The sequence below is a fragment of the Corylus avellana genome, chromosome ca11 (assembly GCF_901000735.1).
Source record: "Corylus avellana chromosome ca11, CavTom2PMs-1.0".
Lineage (NCBI taxonomy): Eukaryota > Viridiplantae > Streptophyta > Magnoliopsida > Fagales > Betulaceae > Corylus > Corylus avellana.
Genome location: NC_081551.1, coordinates 1,102,896 through 1,120,243, shown reverse-complemented (window position 1 = coordinate 1,120,243; position 17,348 = coordinate 1,102,896). Strand labels below are relative to the sequence as shown.

Sequence of the window (17,348 nt, the reverse complement as noted above, 5' to 3'; positions counted from 1 at the left end):
CCCGGGGGGTTGGGGGTGGCCGAAGCCACCCCATCTCTGGCTATTTTAATTATTTTGTTTTATATATTTAAAAAAAATTTAAATAATATTTTATTATTTTTTAACTAATGGGACACGCTATAGCGTATAGATCATTGGAAGAGATTCAATGGACAGAATTTCAGCCATTTTTAATGTGCAATTCCTCAATTATTGCTCGGAATCCCAATCCGAGAATTTGAACTACCTTTTAAAGACCAATAAACATCAAATTAATTAAATATTATATTCTGTATGGGCATATAGTTCAAGCATCAACTTATTGGCACAACCAAATCAAAACATTATTGAAGTAGATTTTTGCACAATTAGATTGAACGATGAGTTACTTACTTGCAAAACGAGAGAAAAGTTACTAGTAGGAATCTAATACTTTTACCTAATATGTTACAATTTTCGACCATTTTGAATGGAAGAACTTAAATTAAATTAAAAATTAAAAATTAAAAATTAAAAAAATTCAGACGAAAGAATTGAAATACGACGATTATAATGTATATATATTTTATTTTTTATTTAGAGATTGGATATTTGTCAGTGTTGTCAGCGCCGCATAGAAACAAAAAAATCGACGGGTCAACAAGTCAACAACTGTAATCGCAGTTTAATAACAGTCAAGCACACGCCCACGTTCACGTGGCAAGTGGCCATTACTCAGCTTTACATTCCGCAACATTCGCTCCATATTTCCTTTTTCTTTTTCTTTTTTTTTGGCCACCATTAACAAAATCTATTATTTGTTCGACCAAATGAATGAGATCTCTGTAAATCCACTCGCGTCGAGATAACGCATCACACTCGAGAACCTCTGATCAGCGATCGGCAGCTCCTCTTGACCAAGACCTCCTCTGGGTCCTCTCTCTCTTTCTCAATGGCACACGAAATTGAAGCCCTTTCAGAATCCGAACGGACAAAGGAAATTGATGAGCCGCAGAAGAAGAAGAACAACAACAAAATCACCTGCAGGTAAGACATCCAACCACCCACCGCCCCCACACAATATCTTTGTTCTTGAATTGGGCAATTTCTGGTGTGATTATAAAAGTAGAAATGGTTTAAGTCTAATATGATTGAGATTGAAGTACAATGGAATTGTAGAGGCCCAACTAGAATAATTGAATTAGAGCCCAATTAACCGTTAGTGCTGATTGTTGATTGTTCACATTGTGAAGAGGTAATTGCAATATATATAAATATTGGTTTCTGAGTTTTCTCTTCTATTATCAAATGTCGACTTTCCATTGATATCAGCCTGAAAAACTGAATCAGCATCCAATTGCTTATCAATATCTAAAATCTCTCTTCAATTGATTCGCACATATAGGGAGTATGTCATTCAGATGAGTCTCTCATGTTTTCCCACATGTCTCAAGGTAGTTGATTCTTGGTTGACAGCATTCGATTGGTTCTACAGGTTGGTTATTTGGAGTTTCGACCAATTTTTCTACTGTTGAATCAACTGCAGATGCTCAATTTATTATTTTTCCATCCACGTTATCATTGTACTCGTCCAATCCCAATGAGCATAACTTTGATGTAAACAACATAGATTTGTGGATTTGGAAGGTTGGTTTGCATTATTGGCTCCCAAATCCATTTCATTGCTTAGATTAATTAAACCTTTATATCCTGAAATTTAGTTTATCCAAATCCAAGGATGGATTTGCGGATGAGAATCTATGCATTTGACTTGATACGGACGAGAGGTTAGACTGGAAACTTGTATGGTTGCATCTGCATGTAAGGATTTGGTATACTTCTTTTGTTATTTGACCAAATCCTGAGCACACCAATATCTGGCATAGTGTATAATATGATGATTTGGAATTTGGATGTCTGCTTTAGAAAGTTTGGTAACTTTTCACTTTGCTTTTCTCTCTCTTGTTTTATGTAGAAGTACCTTTGTTCTGGTTAATGTCTGTTTCTCTGACGTACTTGTCACTGATTTACTTCAGGTCCTCAGTCAACAGCCAGCTTAAAGAAATAGATCTTTTTCAGGTCTGTATTTCGCCTCAATTTCTTATAGTTTATTTTTAAAAAAGAAATGGTGCTCCTCTCTCAGTATTCTTATGATTTTTTGATATATCAATGTCAGTTAAACTAAACTGGTTTAATTATGATTTTTCTATGACTTGTTCAGTATTATTTCTGTATATAAACTTGCTTGATGTTGTAATCTTTAGTGTCATGTGTTGGAAAATATTGCACCAGATAGAATTTTTTTTAAAGTGTTATTTTTTCTCATTCTATATGTTGATTTATTTGTTCTATACTCAGTTTTCGAAAATGTATATGTTGAGTGGTAGTTATAGATCTTTGTATCTGGGTTTTAGGTTTGTATCTTAGCCCCCTGCTTTTTAAACTCACAACTTATGATATACAGTTTAACAATACGTCAGCAACACCTTCAAGCATGTTAAAACACAGTTTTCCATGTGACACGAACCCTGTGAATGTTGTGATGTCCAAAGAGTCACGTAACTACAAAATAATAAGAATAGGATCAAAGCTACTGGTGTTTGCCGGCGGGGAATAGCTCCAATGCCTAAATCAATCATTGTGTTTAGGAGAATATATGAACTTTGAAGATTGTAAGTGAGATGAAGAGAGTTGGGAGTATCCGATTAAGGAAAAGAAAAGATTACCAAAAATTGAATTGGGACCTCCTTTTTATAGGCATCAGTTAGTAGCTGTCCACCTGGCATAGTGGTCCTCTCGAGGATCCACGTGTCATATACTATGTTGGTGAATCATAGAAGAATGCCACGTAAGTAGATAAAGTCTCCCGAGGATAATCTTCGAGAGCATATACTAGACTCGGTTTATCGAGTCTTTGAACTGAGTATAATATACCGAGCTTAAGCTGATATAACTTACCGACCTTAAGTTCAATAAATAGGTGTAAGTAACCGAGTTTGTATTGTGGGCCGAGTAATTGTTTGTTGGGCTTAGTATGGCCGATCCATGACCCAACAAAGCATTTTGACCCTGGCCACATCAGTCACTTGGCATGAGTTTGTGGAATGAAGTATGTGAACTCTAAGGTCTCACATATTCTTTGTCCTCCTTCTCTTTCCATATCTTCTCATACGCTATTTAGACCATTTTTTCATCATTCTAAATTTTCATCTCTGGTTGAGGATTCAAATAATTAGGCAGCTTTTAGAATCTTGAACAAGTGACTCTTATATTCAGTCTCAAAGATCCAGAAAAATCATGAAATATGAAGCAGCCTGATAGTGCACTTTCGTCTGAACTTACAATGAAACAGTTATATTAATTCTTACATGCATTAGTCTTACCAATGCTATGGTGATGTGTGTTTGATAATTGTCTACAATTCTTCTCTTGTCTTCTTTATCTCTCCATCTCAAGGCTGTTAAGATATGCATTTCTAATTGATTTTTTTTTTTTAAAAAAAAAAAAATTCTTTTTCTTTTCTTCAATCTGGTTAGTGCAATCTGTTGGTAAATTTAAGTAGATTTGTTAGAGCTCCTTTCATTATTTAAAGTTTGTTTCTCCTTATCCCCACTGGTATCCTTAAATTAGCCCCTTAATGAGTACAGTTCGTCAAAAACCATTGCAATCATATGTTTTGCCCAAGTATCATTTTTGTGTATTAGTTAGTACCACATTTGATTTAGTTTATTAAGAATAGCTCTTACTTTTCTGAGTGGAACGGTCCTCGGTGAGAGCAATATGTATGAATTGCTTCTGTTGGAGCTGTTTTGGACTGTGGAATAGGTTTGAACATCAGATGCATCCTTCAACTTGAACTGGTTGTAGGGGCACCCCCAAGTCTCAACGTGTTCCCCAAATTGTTTTTTAAAATACTTCAACTTTCAAAATCAAATTTTTACCCCCAAAAAAGTTTTCTCTTTTTGTTTTGCGCCCCGCACCTAAAATTCTAGTTCCGCCCTTACCTGGTTGGGAATTGTTGAATCTCATGCTAGTACGTATCTGGCGACAGTTTGTGTCTGATCATCCAATAAAGAAATGAAATACATATGTAGTCTGTAGCTTTGATAAAACATGTTGGAGTTTATATACCCTTCTATCCAAATTATTAATTACTATCCATCATTAAAATAGAGCTTAACATATTGACATCACGCGGTTTTCCCAAATTTGGAGAATTTAATGTATGTTGCCTTTTCCTTTTGAGTGGATTAACATCCAATCCTCTGTTTGTATAATTGAGAGCCAAAGAAGTGGCTTAATTGAGTAAGGACTATCTATATTTACAATTCCAACTTTGTTATTGAAATCTGTATTCTTTTGTGATAATTTTATTTCTAATATATATTAATTCTTAAAATTACAGATTTCTAATGCTATGGATGGAGATGTTATTATTCTCACTTTGACGCTTCCCAGGTTTGCATTTGTTTGTGATATTTTTTTGTTCTTCTTTTGTTTCAATATCTTGGGTGCGAAAATTTTGGTTTTTGATTTCGAAAAATCCTCTATTTTAAACAGTAGAAAAATGTATGACATATTAAAATTAAATGGGTAACAGATAATGATATAGTCGGTTTAGTGTTTGAGGTTGCAGTGGAACACTCAACCTGGTCTAGCTTATTTCTTTCATGATTTCTATGTATGTGGGCATGAGCTTTTGTGATTGTACCACGTGTGTGCAAATGTACCACTATTATTTTAATTTTCTTGTGAGGTTGCTAGTGCCTTGTCAAAAGTTTTGGGTTGTCTTGGGTTGTACTTAGACGAGTAGTCGACTTGTATGCTTGTTGGTGGACTGTTGTTGGCACTAGAAGTGCTATTGTGTAGAAGATGATGTCTTTGTGTCTTTTATAGTTTCTATGGAAGGAAATGAATGACAGAAATTTTGAGAACCATGATAGGATATTAGAGAAAATTAATTCTTTTGTCTTCAAAACCCTGTATCTTTGGACAACTGCTTTTGATTCTTATTTGGTGATTAGTTATCATGATTTTCTTATTCTGTTTTCTCCTTCTAGTTAGGTATTTTCTCTTGTATACTTCATGTGAAGCTGAGGGCACCTCTTAATTTTTAATGATATTTCAATTACTTATCAATTTTTTTTTTTTTGTTTGTATATGCAGAACAGTGCCAAGGACAGTCAGTTTCAGTGCAAATATCAAACTCCTTGTTGGATTCTGCATCTTTGTTTTAGAAATCTTTTATGGTTTAGTCCACAATGAACCCATGAACCAGGAGAAGAGGGCACTTTTGAACTTAATGCTTTTTACTGGTTCCTTGATCTTTATTCTTTTGATTGAGATATCACAACTTTTTTCCCATAGACTAACACTAGAAGAACGGAGGCTCGTCCGCCTGGTTGGGTGGCTTCAAGAAGCCCTAATTTGTATAGTGTTTGTTACCATAGTTTACTGGACACCGATGGTACCACCAATGACTATTGCTACCTTGGAAAGGAGTCAGCTGTCTGCACGAGTCGATGCAGCACCTGTCAATGTATGCTTTCGTGCAGCTCAATCCCTTGCTTGTTCGCTAGTGCACTATGGCTTTTCAGCCTCCGTTCTCTGGGAGAAAAATGTTTGTTGGATGCCTCAACAATTAAGGGGGGCATGGTAAATCTTCTGTATAGTTTCATTCTTGATGTGCAGTTGTGTGATTAAATTTTTTTAGCAGGCAATTTTCTTGTATACTTCTTGAGATGCAATTACTTAATTCAATGAGATGCAATTACTTAATATATTTTTTTAAAAAAAAAACACTTTTCAGTATAGTGTTTATTCTAGTTGCATATGGTGTAATCATATGGTTGAATATTCAATTAGATATTGTTTGTGATTATTGTTAGTGTGAAACTGTGAATGAACCATATTTTCTTCACAGTGCAGTTGCTGATTTCAATTTGAGGGTTGGTTGGGGTGGCAATTTGTGTTCGTGTGTTAGGTTTGGGTCGTGTTGAGACATGTGTATAATACCATATAGATCAATCATAATCTACTAATTTCGTATTGAATTCATGTCGAGTTTGTAGATCATGTCAAAAATTGTCAATGATTACTTCGAAAATTTTCTTTATTTGGTTTAGTTGACGTAATCTTAACCATATTTTGTTCGTTAGGTCCTGCATGGCTTAATGTCACCTTGCATAAATAAGGGTTAATTGATAGGCATACGATTGGAGCCCAAGAGAGTCATAGTCATTTCTATTACTGTTAATATTATTTCCTATTTCATCTTATCCTTCTTTTGATCACATTCCAAATACACAAAAAAACAAGCTCACACGTCACATAAAAAGAATAATTCATTAACAAATTCGATGTATTATTCAGCAAATCCACCATAGATGTGGTTTATGACGCTTATGAGCCTATTAAAGTTGGTGTACTTGGCCTCAGATGGGCCCTTAAAGGCCCACTTTGTTAAAAAATTACATTCTAATAGGAATTCCTGCGAACCAACTCAAATCTCGGTCGGCCCAGAGAATTGGATGGTTACTGGTGTATCCAGCTCCCATTGGGCCTTCCACTGTCAAAAAACCCATAAAATTTATCTAGGAAACCAGAGCCAATGTGGCCAGGTCGAAAACCTACCCCCAACCAATTCCTCCTCTCGTCAAGTCAGGTAACAGTTTTGCCACGCGCCAAGAAACCTCCCCCAGTATCCAATATTTGTAATTTGTAAGGAAGAGAAGACCTTTTGGCTTTTGCCGACCATTCATATAATAATATTATAGTTTGTCATTTTGCTTTACTTTACAAACTTAAAATAATGGAGGTGATAGACAAGTCTGATATTTGTTATCTTTTAGGCCTATATATAGCATTTGTCTTGTGGGTAGTGTATCAACAAAAGTCGTCATGATATTTTAAGGACAGTGGAGATGGATAGGTATGAGCTTTTATTACTATTATTATTTTATGTGGGTGGGAATAGGTTTGAGCTTGATGTGCAACATACACATATAGACAAATCGTAGTCAAGACTGTTTCTGGTTTGTTTTATATGTATTTGGTGTTAACCTATAATATTGCCACTTGACATGAATATCTATCTGTTTTGTGGGGCTTGCTGCTTTTATGCCCACATGTGGAAAGGTTAAGATCGTTGTGGGACATAGTTTTCTTTATGTCAAGTCCAAGGAATGGATCAAACAAAATGGGTGGAAACCTCTGGAATGGAATGGAATGGAATGGGTATCCTTTTCCTGCTCTGTTTCCCCGTTTGGTGTTTACGTTAAGTATGCTTTTTGGTTGAAGTCTTAGTTAGTGTCTATTATTAGTAGTAGTAATATTAATATATTTGTTTTGAACTTTCTGGACAGATCTAAGTTTGAAGCAGAAAAGCTGCTGTGTCGTGTCCAGTGCGTGTCCTTGAGGATGGATGGGCCTAATTTCCCATTTTGTTACTGTCGGTGGGTTAATGTCGAAGGGGACGAGGCCGGAAAAGGAAAGGAGACAGAGCTTTCAAGGAGATACACACTACTAGTGCAAATCCATCAAAGCCACCCTAAAACATATGAAAGCAATACATTTTACCACATAGAAACAAAAGGAACACCCGAGAACATGGTGAAACTCGACTGAACCATCCATCAAAGTTGACCCCCCCTCTCACCTTCTTAGAAAAGGACCATTCCACCAAGGGGATATAATCACAAAGAAATAAAGAAAAGGAAAGAGTTTTATTGGAGTGACAATTCGTGTTTGTGTGTTGGGTTTACATCGTGTCAAGACGTGTATATATATGCAGGCTCTAACCCGTTTAGTTAATGAAATTGATTAGATCCATCAACTAGAACCTGTTAATTTCGTGTTAGATTCATAAGTCATGTCAAAAAATTTTAGTCCTAAATGTCTTGTGTCGGGTTCTTTACAACCCTAATCAGTTAATTTCGTAATGATTTCGCGAATCGTGTAAAGAATTTGTCGGCTTCTAAAATTTTATGAATGTTCAAATGGTTGGAGCATGATTTGGAAATAGAAAATCAAAGGGCATGCAACTTACTTTTGGTTTATCCATGTACTGGTGACTTACTATTCACATGGCAAAGCCAAATAGAGAAGGAAAAAGGCACATCAGTTGATCCTTTCAATTGGGGATAGAGAGGGACTCGCACTCTTATTCGATAGAAACAAGTCATTGACATGGAGATATTTCTATTGCTCAATGATCAAGAATAAAAGCACTGTTATCCATCCATAGAGGATAACACAAGTTGCTAGGAAAAAACAAAAGATGCTTAAACTAATGCTTTCATGGCATCATTGTTGCTGACTGCTGAGTTAGTTGTCCTGCTTTACTGGTGCATAAAAAATAATAAAATTTTAATTTTTTTTTTTTAAAAAAAAAAAAACATAAATAGCAAAAACATAGGACTATTAAGGATATTTTCTTGTAAATGCCAACAAAATGCTGACATAGTGACATATGGTTTATATAGGTTAAAGGGATTTTTTTTTTTTTTTAACAGAAAATCCAAAAAGCTACCACATGCTACTAGTAGGAAACCATTGTAAATGCAAAGACAAGATCTGATATGCTTGTTAAAATTTTGTTTTCTATCCTTTGTTTAATATTTTTTTTCAAACCAGAAAGAAAAAGCTTCCTCCAAACAACAGATTTTGTGAACAGATTTTCATGTGATATTGTAGACCACAATAATTGAGGTAGACAAGATAATGTAATTTGATTACAATCCCATCTTTTTTCAACTTTACTAACAACTGGATTGTTAAGTAGAATCAGGACTAGATCTTGGCAAAATTGATATGTACTCCTAAGTTGTATATCAAACAGAGATAACAGGAAAAAAAAAAAAACAGGGGAAAAAAATGTAAAACAACAAGAACAAAGAAGGGAATAACAAGAAAATGGAGATGAAAAAGGTTAATTCATTTAGTACTAGTACTCTCAAATGGGCTCAAGCTCAAAAGTTCCTCTAAATATTCAGCTCCCAAATCCTCCAACACCACCACACTTTCTGATCTTGTATCTGTCTTCCCTTTACTTTTCTTAACCATTGATTTTCTTCTCAAGGAGTGCTTCCTCTTTAGTGCCACCACCGGCGAGCACCCCTCCTCACACCGATACTTCATGTCTTGGAGTGAATTTCTGACCACTTCCACCGGAAAATTGAGCACAGCCAAGGTACCCCTCATTGAGAATGCAGCTTGATCATATGCTAGAGCAGCTGCCTCAGCACTATCAAAGGTTCCGAGCCATACCCGGATGCCGTGCCGAGTCGAATCCCTTATCTCCGCCGCGTACTTCCCCCATGGCCGCCTCCGAACCCCTCTATAGGACTTCTCTTTCTTGCATACTTCCTCCTTGGCATCGGAAGTGACTTCCTCTTCCTTAACCACACATGTGGTTTCTTTAGCCCCCTTGGCTAGGACATCCAAAAGTAGCATTTCCTCTGAGTCATTGAGATTGAAGGGAAGGGAATTATGGTGGAAAAGAAGCTCATCCCATGAGAAGGATTCTCCAAAGAATGATTCTTCTTGTGAGAAATCTGAATTTGGGTACTCAAATAAGCAAGATTCCATGGTGGAATTGATCGGCTGGACTTGGTGTTTTTTTTTTCTTCTGTACTTGGAACTTGGTGGTGGCAACTTTGTTTTGGTGTGCCCATATTTGCATACCTAACCCATTTATATACCCAAAGAAAAAAGAGTGGATTTGAATGGACAAAAAGATTAGAATAAGGCAAATATTAAAATAATTTACGATGATTAAACAAAAGCAAGTTGAGAGTAAGGTTATTGGGCAAGGAGGATGTCCTAAGATTATAGCATAATTTAATGCAAAAATGTCATATTCTTCGTTGTGGGGGGTGGTTTAGGCACGTGGGTCATATCAGCGGCGGCGAGGTAGGTATATTGGATATTCCGTGACGCCTAGGTTGCCGCTTGTCCTTATGGCACCCCTCTTGGTGGGTGCTTTTCCCAGCGATTACGAGAGTTGAATGGTCAATCTAGGGTTCATGCATTTTCATGTAACTTATTTGTATCTTATCAAAACAGAGTATATACATATATATATATATATATATATATATATATATATGTTAAAACTTTATTTAGTTATTTATTTTTGTAACACGAATTTAGCTAGTTATAAGGGTTGAGGAGTCTAACCCATTTAATTAAATGGACCGAGTTACGGTTGACCTATATAGTTTTATACTCATATCTTAACACGATCCACGAACTCGACACGAATGCAATATGAAATTAGCGGGTTGGGATTAAAAGGTGTGATTGATTTAATTAAATGGGTCGGATTAATATTAACCTATAAAATCTTATATCTATGTCTCAATACAAGTCGACACACGAATTCAAATTGTCACCCCTAACTAAAAACGTCAAAACTGTTTTGACATTTATGAGACACTTTCTTAAATAGAAACATAAAAGCAACCCCAAAAACACATTAACAAACAAACATATATACCGATTTCCTTTTGATTGGACTTCCTGATCCCTATTATTAGTTCAAGTCATGAAATCGTGCTCAATAGGTCAAGTTTTGCTTCTGTATTTGAACGAGAAAGCACATGTAAAAATAAAATCATTGCCTAATGGCTCCTAAAGACCCTTTAAAATTAAATTTTTAGTTTCGTCTATAGTCATGAATATAGTGCATAAAAAAATGTAAGTCAATGTCATTCATCAAAGGACAGAACATGTTTGTGACTGGTTCTAGATACATTGAAAGGTGACCCGAATGTGCTTCTCTGTTTTACTTCACGTTTATTCTATGCAAAACATATTTTGTGATAAAGATCCATTTTCTTATATTATTGGGTCAACAAAGCTCATCATAAAGCTTTTATGAGAAACAAATTTGACCCAAAGCTTCTATAAAACTCACTTATTCAAATACGTCTTAAATAGTCCACTCTCTTGTTAAAGCAGATGAATTTCATAAAGATTTTTATTTATTTATTTATTTTTTTTGACGTTTGTGGTCCGAAACCGAACGGTAAATTACTGAAAATTTTCAAATAGGAGAAAAATGATATAGTTAAATTTATTTGAATGACAATAACAGGTACTTTTAAAAGAGAAATGTCTCCAATATCGGTGATTAAAGCCTAATAATTTGTACGTGGTCCTTTCTTGTAGGACTACAAATTTTCAAACGTTTTTATCCAAACTTCGTTGGTGACTTTGACAGAGCTCAAACAGAGGGCCTGTATCTGGACCTTTACAAAAACGTCAAAATCAAACATATGTAGCTTTTCTTCACAAATCCTCCACCCCACCTCTGCCTCTCTATCTGCAGTCATTTCAAGTATATCACAAGAAACTAAAGAGTCTCAAAACCCATATAAATTTCCCTCATTGTCTTGTTGTTGACAAAATCTAGAGGTAGAAGATTGTTTAAGATTGCCTGGAATCTTAGAATTCTTGTTACTCCTGCCTTATTTCATGCCATAATTTAACCGAAAAAAAGAAAAAGAAATTGGCCTAAGAGTTTAGTATGTTATTTATGACTAATGTGTTTTAGTACTAACGTGTCAGTGTTATCTTCGACCATCACAAAATTAATTTTGACCATTTCGAATTAGTGCTCCGTTTACTTCGACGTAAAATGGTTTCCAAAAAATGATTTTCGTATTTTATGGTATTTACTTCAACGTAAAATAGTGGTCAACGGAAAATATTTTCCTTTTGACCGAAAATTCTTCTTTAATTTCGGAAAATGGTTTACGATTTTGAAAACCGTAAACCATTTTCCGACTATGAGCATGTCATTCTTAAATCGATGGACCTTGCCAAGACCCGCCCAAAACTTCGCAGGGATTTGACCAGGACCTACCCGAGACTTGACCGGAACCCGCTCAGGACCTGTCCGGGACTAGCACGGGACCTGCCCGGAACCCTCCCGAGAATTGACTAGGACTCTCCCGGGACTTGACCGGGACCCGCCCAGGACCTGCTCGAGACCTGACCGAGACCCTCTCGGGACTTGACCGGGACCTGCCCGGGACTTGCCCGAGACCTAACCGGGACCCACCCGAGACTTGATCGGGACCCGCCTAGGACCTATCCGGGACCAGCACGGGACCTGACCGGGACCCTCTCGGGACTTGATCGGGACTCTCCTGGGACCTGCTCGGAACCCACTCGGGACCTGCCCGAGACTTGACCGGGACCCGCCCAGGACCAACCCGGGACCTGACCGGGACCCTCCTGGGACTTGACAAGACTCTCCTGGGACCCACCCGGGACTCGCCCGGGACCTGACTAGGATCCTCCCAGGACTTGACCGGGACCTGCTCGGAACCCCGGCGGGACCTGCCTAGGACCCCGGCAGGACTCACCCGGGACCCGCCCGGGATTTGATCGGGACTTGATCGGGACCCGCCCGAGACCTGACCGGAACCCGGTGAGGTCTCGAGCAAGTCCTGGGCAGGTCCCGAGCAAGTCCTGGGCGGGTCCTGGTCAAGTCCCGGTGGGTCCCATGCGGGTTCCGGTCAAGTCCCAGCGGGTTCCCGGGCGGGTCCAAGTCAAGTCCCAGCAGGGTTCCGGTCAAGCCCCGGTCAGGTCTCGGTCAAGTCCTGGGCAGGTCCCAGCACGGTCCCAAGCAAGTCCCGGGCGGATCCCGTGCAGGTCCTGGGCGGGTCCCGGGCAGGTCCCGGGAGACTCCCGGTCAAGTCTCGAGAGGGTTCCGGTTAGGTCCCGTGCTGGTCCCGGACAGGTCTTGGGCGGGTCCCGGTCAGGTCTAGGTCAAGTCCCGGTCAAGTCCTAGGCGAGTCCCGGCACGGTTCCGAGCAAGTCCCGGGCGGGTCCCAGGCAAGTCTTGGGCGGGTCCCGGGCAAGTCCCGAGTAAGTCCCGGGTAGGTCCCGGTCAAGTCCCAGGTAGGTCCGTGCGGAGTTTCGAACAAGTCCCTTGCAGGTCCCGATGGAGACCTTATTGGAAAATATATATATATAAAAAGATATTGAAAAAAATATATATATTTTCCGTGTACAAGGTAAACGCCGTAAAATGTTTTCGATGAAAAATATTATCAAGGAAAATAGCTTTCCTGAAAAAAAATTTTCTTGAAAATATTTTTCGAAGAGAACCAATTTACGTCGAAGTAAACGGAGCTAGGTGTATAACTGACCAACTTAATAGTCGTGATTCCCCCAAAAGTTTTGTGGAAGTGCACAACCACCTCCTTACTCATGAGAGTCGTTGGGGTTGGCTATTCAGCATGTAAGCAGTCATATGTACAATTGTGTATATCACTAGCCAGGAACAAACCCTAAAATTATTATAGGCAAGGCCAAGAGTCAAAAAAATTTGACTGCTAGGGACCAATACTTTATAATTTTTTTTTACCATAAAAATTTTTTGTTCTTAGGAATTGAGGGGAGGGGGCCATGGCCTATGCTAGTCTCTCTCTCCCTCCGTCCCCGCTAGCATTTTTCCTTCCTTAGTGCCTATAATAGCCCTCTCAAAAGCAGATTCTTTGGGGTTTAAAGGATTAAGAAAACAAATTCTCTAAAACCCTTGAATAATCATTAAATTTCATGGGTCAATCCCTTGAATGAAAGAGATGTAGAAGAGATAAAAATTACCCAGTTATAACCTCTAGGGAATAGATATAATATAGTATAAAATGAAGATTATGTTAGGCCAGGGCAGTCAATTATTCATTAAAAAAAGATTATCTGATTGCGTACACTATAATTCTTATTATTTTTTTTTTTTACATGATAATTCTTACTATTAATGAAACCCAACTGACTCTTTCTAATAAAGGGAAGAAAAAAAATTCCTCCTTTCTCACGTGACTAGAAATGAGTACTTGACTGTATTGTATATGGACCCAACAAATCTAGGCACAGTCATTTTTTAAAGTTTGACATGTTTTTTTGGTCATGAAATGGTCCTCCTGATTCATAGTACATGGTCACTTCCCAGGTTACACCTTTGAATTTCCTCCATAATTATTATTATTTTTTTATATTTACAAAAGGCCCCACAAATGGATGGTTCCTAACCATTTTCCCTGTCCTATTCAAGCTCTTCTCATGATGCCACGGCACTAACAGTTGCTGATGTCATTTTAGTGCAACCTCTTTTAACTGAAATTGATAAAATATGAAACATGCTATTAGGGTTGGCCACCTTTATTATATGCTAATCTGTCATATTCAAGCCTCTATAAATTTATAATTAACTTGTGAATAAATAAACAAACTCCATGCTTTTGATCACATAATTGTACATATATACTAAGCCTACAGCGCTACTTAGGGTCTGATAAGGTGTGTGTTTAAGAGGCATAAAAATGCGTTTAATATTCAAAAAGTTCGTTTGAAGAAAAAAGTACATATTTGGTAAAAAAGAAATTGAAAGCGCTTTTAATTGTCTAAAAAATCTAAAAATAGCTAAAATACAATTTTTGGCAAAATCTTAAAAATAAAACTTTTGCCAAAAAAACATTTTTTTGACTTAAAAGCTCTATTTCTTAAATACAATCCAAAAACAAACTCTTAGTTGCCCTCTAATATCTATATGTATAGATATTGTTGATACGATATATTTTTAGTCAGCTAGACCGGCGATAGGGTACTTGCAAAACAAGCGAGGGTGATGTCGACCAAAAGAAAGTTGGCGGAAGACTTCTGATGCCTAAGTTAATAGTAGCTCTATAAAATATTATATCATGGCTATATATGAATGGTGGGCAAGCAAGGTATAAAGCATTTTTTTTTTCTACAAAAAAATAAAATAAAATAACAATTAGTCTTCATAGTTCGGATCAAAATTTCCAATAATTGATTAGTAATTCGGACAATAAATGTGAAAAAAGTGTATATAAAACTCACTTACTCAAATGAAGAAGCAGATTACTTGAGCCCTAATCGAACAGATGGAATCTTTATCCTCATAATTTGGGGGATAAAAATGGTCAATCTATCTTTGTCCAATTTTCACTGCACTTTCGGTTTGGTGGTAGCTAGTGAGCAAGTTGGCACACGTTTGTAATATAGTCACAAAGTTTCTGGGGATGGGGCCATGGAATATGAGCACTTGTGGGCATGGTGCATGAATCCGTACCTGAATTGAACCATTTCATAGAAAGGTGGCTCAGCTTGAGGGATCCATTCTCTTATCACATCAAAATATGTTGGGGAAGGGCATTTAAGGTGATGATCAAATTGTTTTGTCTTTTGTCACTGTCGATAATGATTTCTTGATTGCTCTAGCTAGGAGAATTAAGCATTGCATTTTGGTTAAACTACAGGACTCTAAATCATTCTCCCACGTGCGATAATTAGCTAGTGCATGTATCTCTTTTAAGTTGCTTTTTATTATACTTATTGAAAGAGGAGTATGACAATCTTGCATGCATAATTGAAGTTTGACAATTCTTTTCTAGAAATTCAATCCTCAAATAAATTAATATTTTACTAGATGTAAAAAAAGAGGGAAGTGACATGTCTTTATTTAATCCGTAGACAAAGAATCATTAAGATTCTTGTAATTAGGTCGATTTGTCTCCTACATTTGAATAAATAATTGTGAGAAATATTCAATGAAATCTACTTGCTTGAGCAGGTGTTTGGATTGTCCGAATACATACTTAGACAAGTAGGCCTTATTTGAAAGCCTCTCTTTTAAGTTGATGGGTTTCGCTGTCATTAAAGTCAATTTTGAGGACACACCCATCAATTTTAAGAACTATCTCTATAATCCTTTTAAAATTATATTTTTATTGTCAAAAAAAAAAAAAAAAAAAAAATCATCCCCATACCTAAAATTCTGGTTTTGTCCTGCAATCATATAGCGCCCCAGAATTTTCAAAGTTATTTAAATAGATTATTTCGATAATGGTGTTATTTTAAAGATCCATTGTAACCAAAGATTTTAATTCTTGAAAAATTTATGGTATTACAGAGAGTGGTAATTAGAGAATGGTAATTGGTGAAATAAAAGGATAGTAAATGGTATGAAGAATTGTATGGGTAGGTAAAATAGTAAAGGTAGAATAGTCAATGGTAGGTATAAGGAGAGTAGAATTTTAAATAAGAAGGTAAAATAGTCAATGGTAGGTATAAGGAAGGTAGAATTTTAAATAAGAATAGTCAATTGTATGTATGCTAAGTAGGTAGGTGGAATAGTAAAATGAGGGTATAATTGTAAATTGAAGGTAGAATAGTATTTGGTTTTCTCCTATAAATAGAGCTCTTTCCCTTTACAATTTCACTACTCCTCTCCCATCTCTTACACATATTCTTCCTTCTTCCGCTTTCTATTCGGTCTTTCTTCTTTCTAAGAGTGTTTACTTAGAATAGAGAGAAAAAGGGCGAGACAAAGTGCTACAAGAAAGAAAGAACACAAGAGATAGCGGACTTTAGAAATTAGTTTCAAAAGATATACTAGTAGTGTTAGTCAGATTGGAGCAACTAGATTCCTTCAGACCACTTTTAGCTTCAGTCTAGAAGTAAAAATTCACTACCCCTTCTAAAGTTACTTCATGTCATGCTATTTATTCATTCTTGTATCAAACTGTAAATGATTATTTTATTTACCTGTCATGGAGATATGTTGCATGCATGAAGGATTTCTAAAATAATTATTTAGAAAATTTATATTTCTTTAAACGCTTTCTAAGTACAACAAGTTTATATTTGGAAAAGTTTTCATTTTGAGAAAAGAAAGTTAAGAAATGATGATGATTATAAGAAAGAAGAAAAACCCTACTACATGTTGCCCTAAGATGCATCAAATGAAGTACAAAGAAAAGTACAAGAAACGAGTTAAATGTTTATGAAATGATGGCACATGTATGGAGATGAGTATTTTGGCCCCAAGATAAGGAAGGATGAGAGGAGTTCGGTACCGATACTCGGATGGGGGCAAAACTACTAAAGGAGGCTATGCCAGAAGATAATATTCCATCAACATGACCGTTGAGTGCACCAAGAAAAGAGTTAATTAACGGTCGGGCATGACTGAGGCCACAGTTCAGCGCCATGGTCACAAGGACCCACAACCCTCGTACACAGGGGTAACAGTGTACATGGACCCTAATATGAGAAAATGATGATATGATTTCAAAAAATGATATACTATGATGATTTATAACGACGATATACTATGATGATTTACAAAGATGATTTATAATGATACATTATAATGATGATTTATGACGATGATTTATTACTGGTATATATATATATTCATGGCTTTGGTCAGGTCTCCCATGGGTCTTTATGGAAGGAGACCCATGGGCTGGGGTCTCTATAAAAGAAGACTCACCATTTGACTATGGGTCTTCATGACCATAGCTCATAATCTGGTCATGGGTCTTCATGGCTAAGGAAGATTTTTTTTA

The 17,348-nt window shown here is 36.8% G+C and overlaps 2 protein-coding genes across 2 annotated transcripts; one reads left to right on the top strand and one right to left on the bottom strand.

The window, feature by feature from the left end:
• Positions 1–767: 767 nt before the first annotated feature.
• On the top strand, positions 768–5,717 carry LOC132166501 (uncharacterized). Its single transcript, XM_059577325.1, has 4 exons — positions 768–1,005; positions 1,995–2,037; positions 4,364–4,416; positions 5,125–5,717. Exons 1-4 carry the CDS (start codon positions 911–913, stop codon positions 5,615–5,617), a joined length of 684 nt encoding a protein of 227 aa, XP_059433308.1. The 5' UTR covers positions 768–910; the 3' UTR covers positions 5,618–5,717.
• Positions 5,718–8,869: 3,152 nt separating this feature from the next.
• Positions 8,870–9,654, bottom strand: LOC132166134 (ethylene-response factor C3-like). Its single transcript, XM_059576906.1, has one exon. It carries the CDS (start codon positions 9,544–9,546, stop codon positions 8,893–8,895), a length of 654 nt encoding a protein of 217 aa, XP_059432889.1. The 5' UTR covers positions 9,547–9,654; the 3' UTR covers positions 8,870–8,892.
• Between the last annotated feature and the right edge of the window lie 7,694 nt (positions 9,655–17,348).

Excerpts from the sequence above, each read along its gene's own strand:
- LOC132166501 (XM_059577325.1), top strand. The coding sequence starts at position 911 with ATGGCACACGAAATTGAAGCCCTTTCAGAATCCGAACGGACAAAGGAA. Across the intron at positions 1,006-1,994 it reads AACAACAAAATCACCTGCAG|GTCCTCAGTCAACAGCCAGC; the intron begins GTAAGACATCCA and ends GATTTACTTCAG. Across the intron at positions 4,417-5,124 it reads CTCACTTTGACGCTTCCCAG|AACAGTGCCAAGGACAGTCA; the intron begins GTTTGCATTTGT and ends TTGTATATGCAG.
- LOC132166134 (XM_059576906.1), bottom strand. The coding sequence starts at position 9,546 with ATGGAATCTTGCTTATTTGAGTACCCAAATTCAGATTTCTCACAAGAA.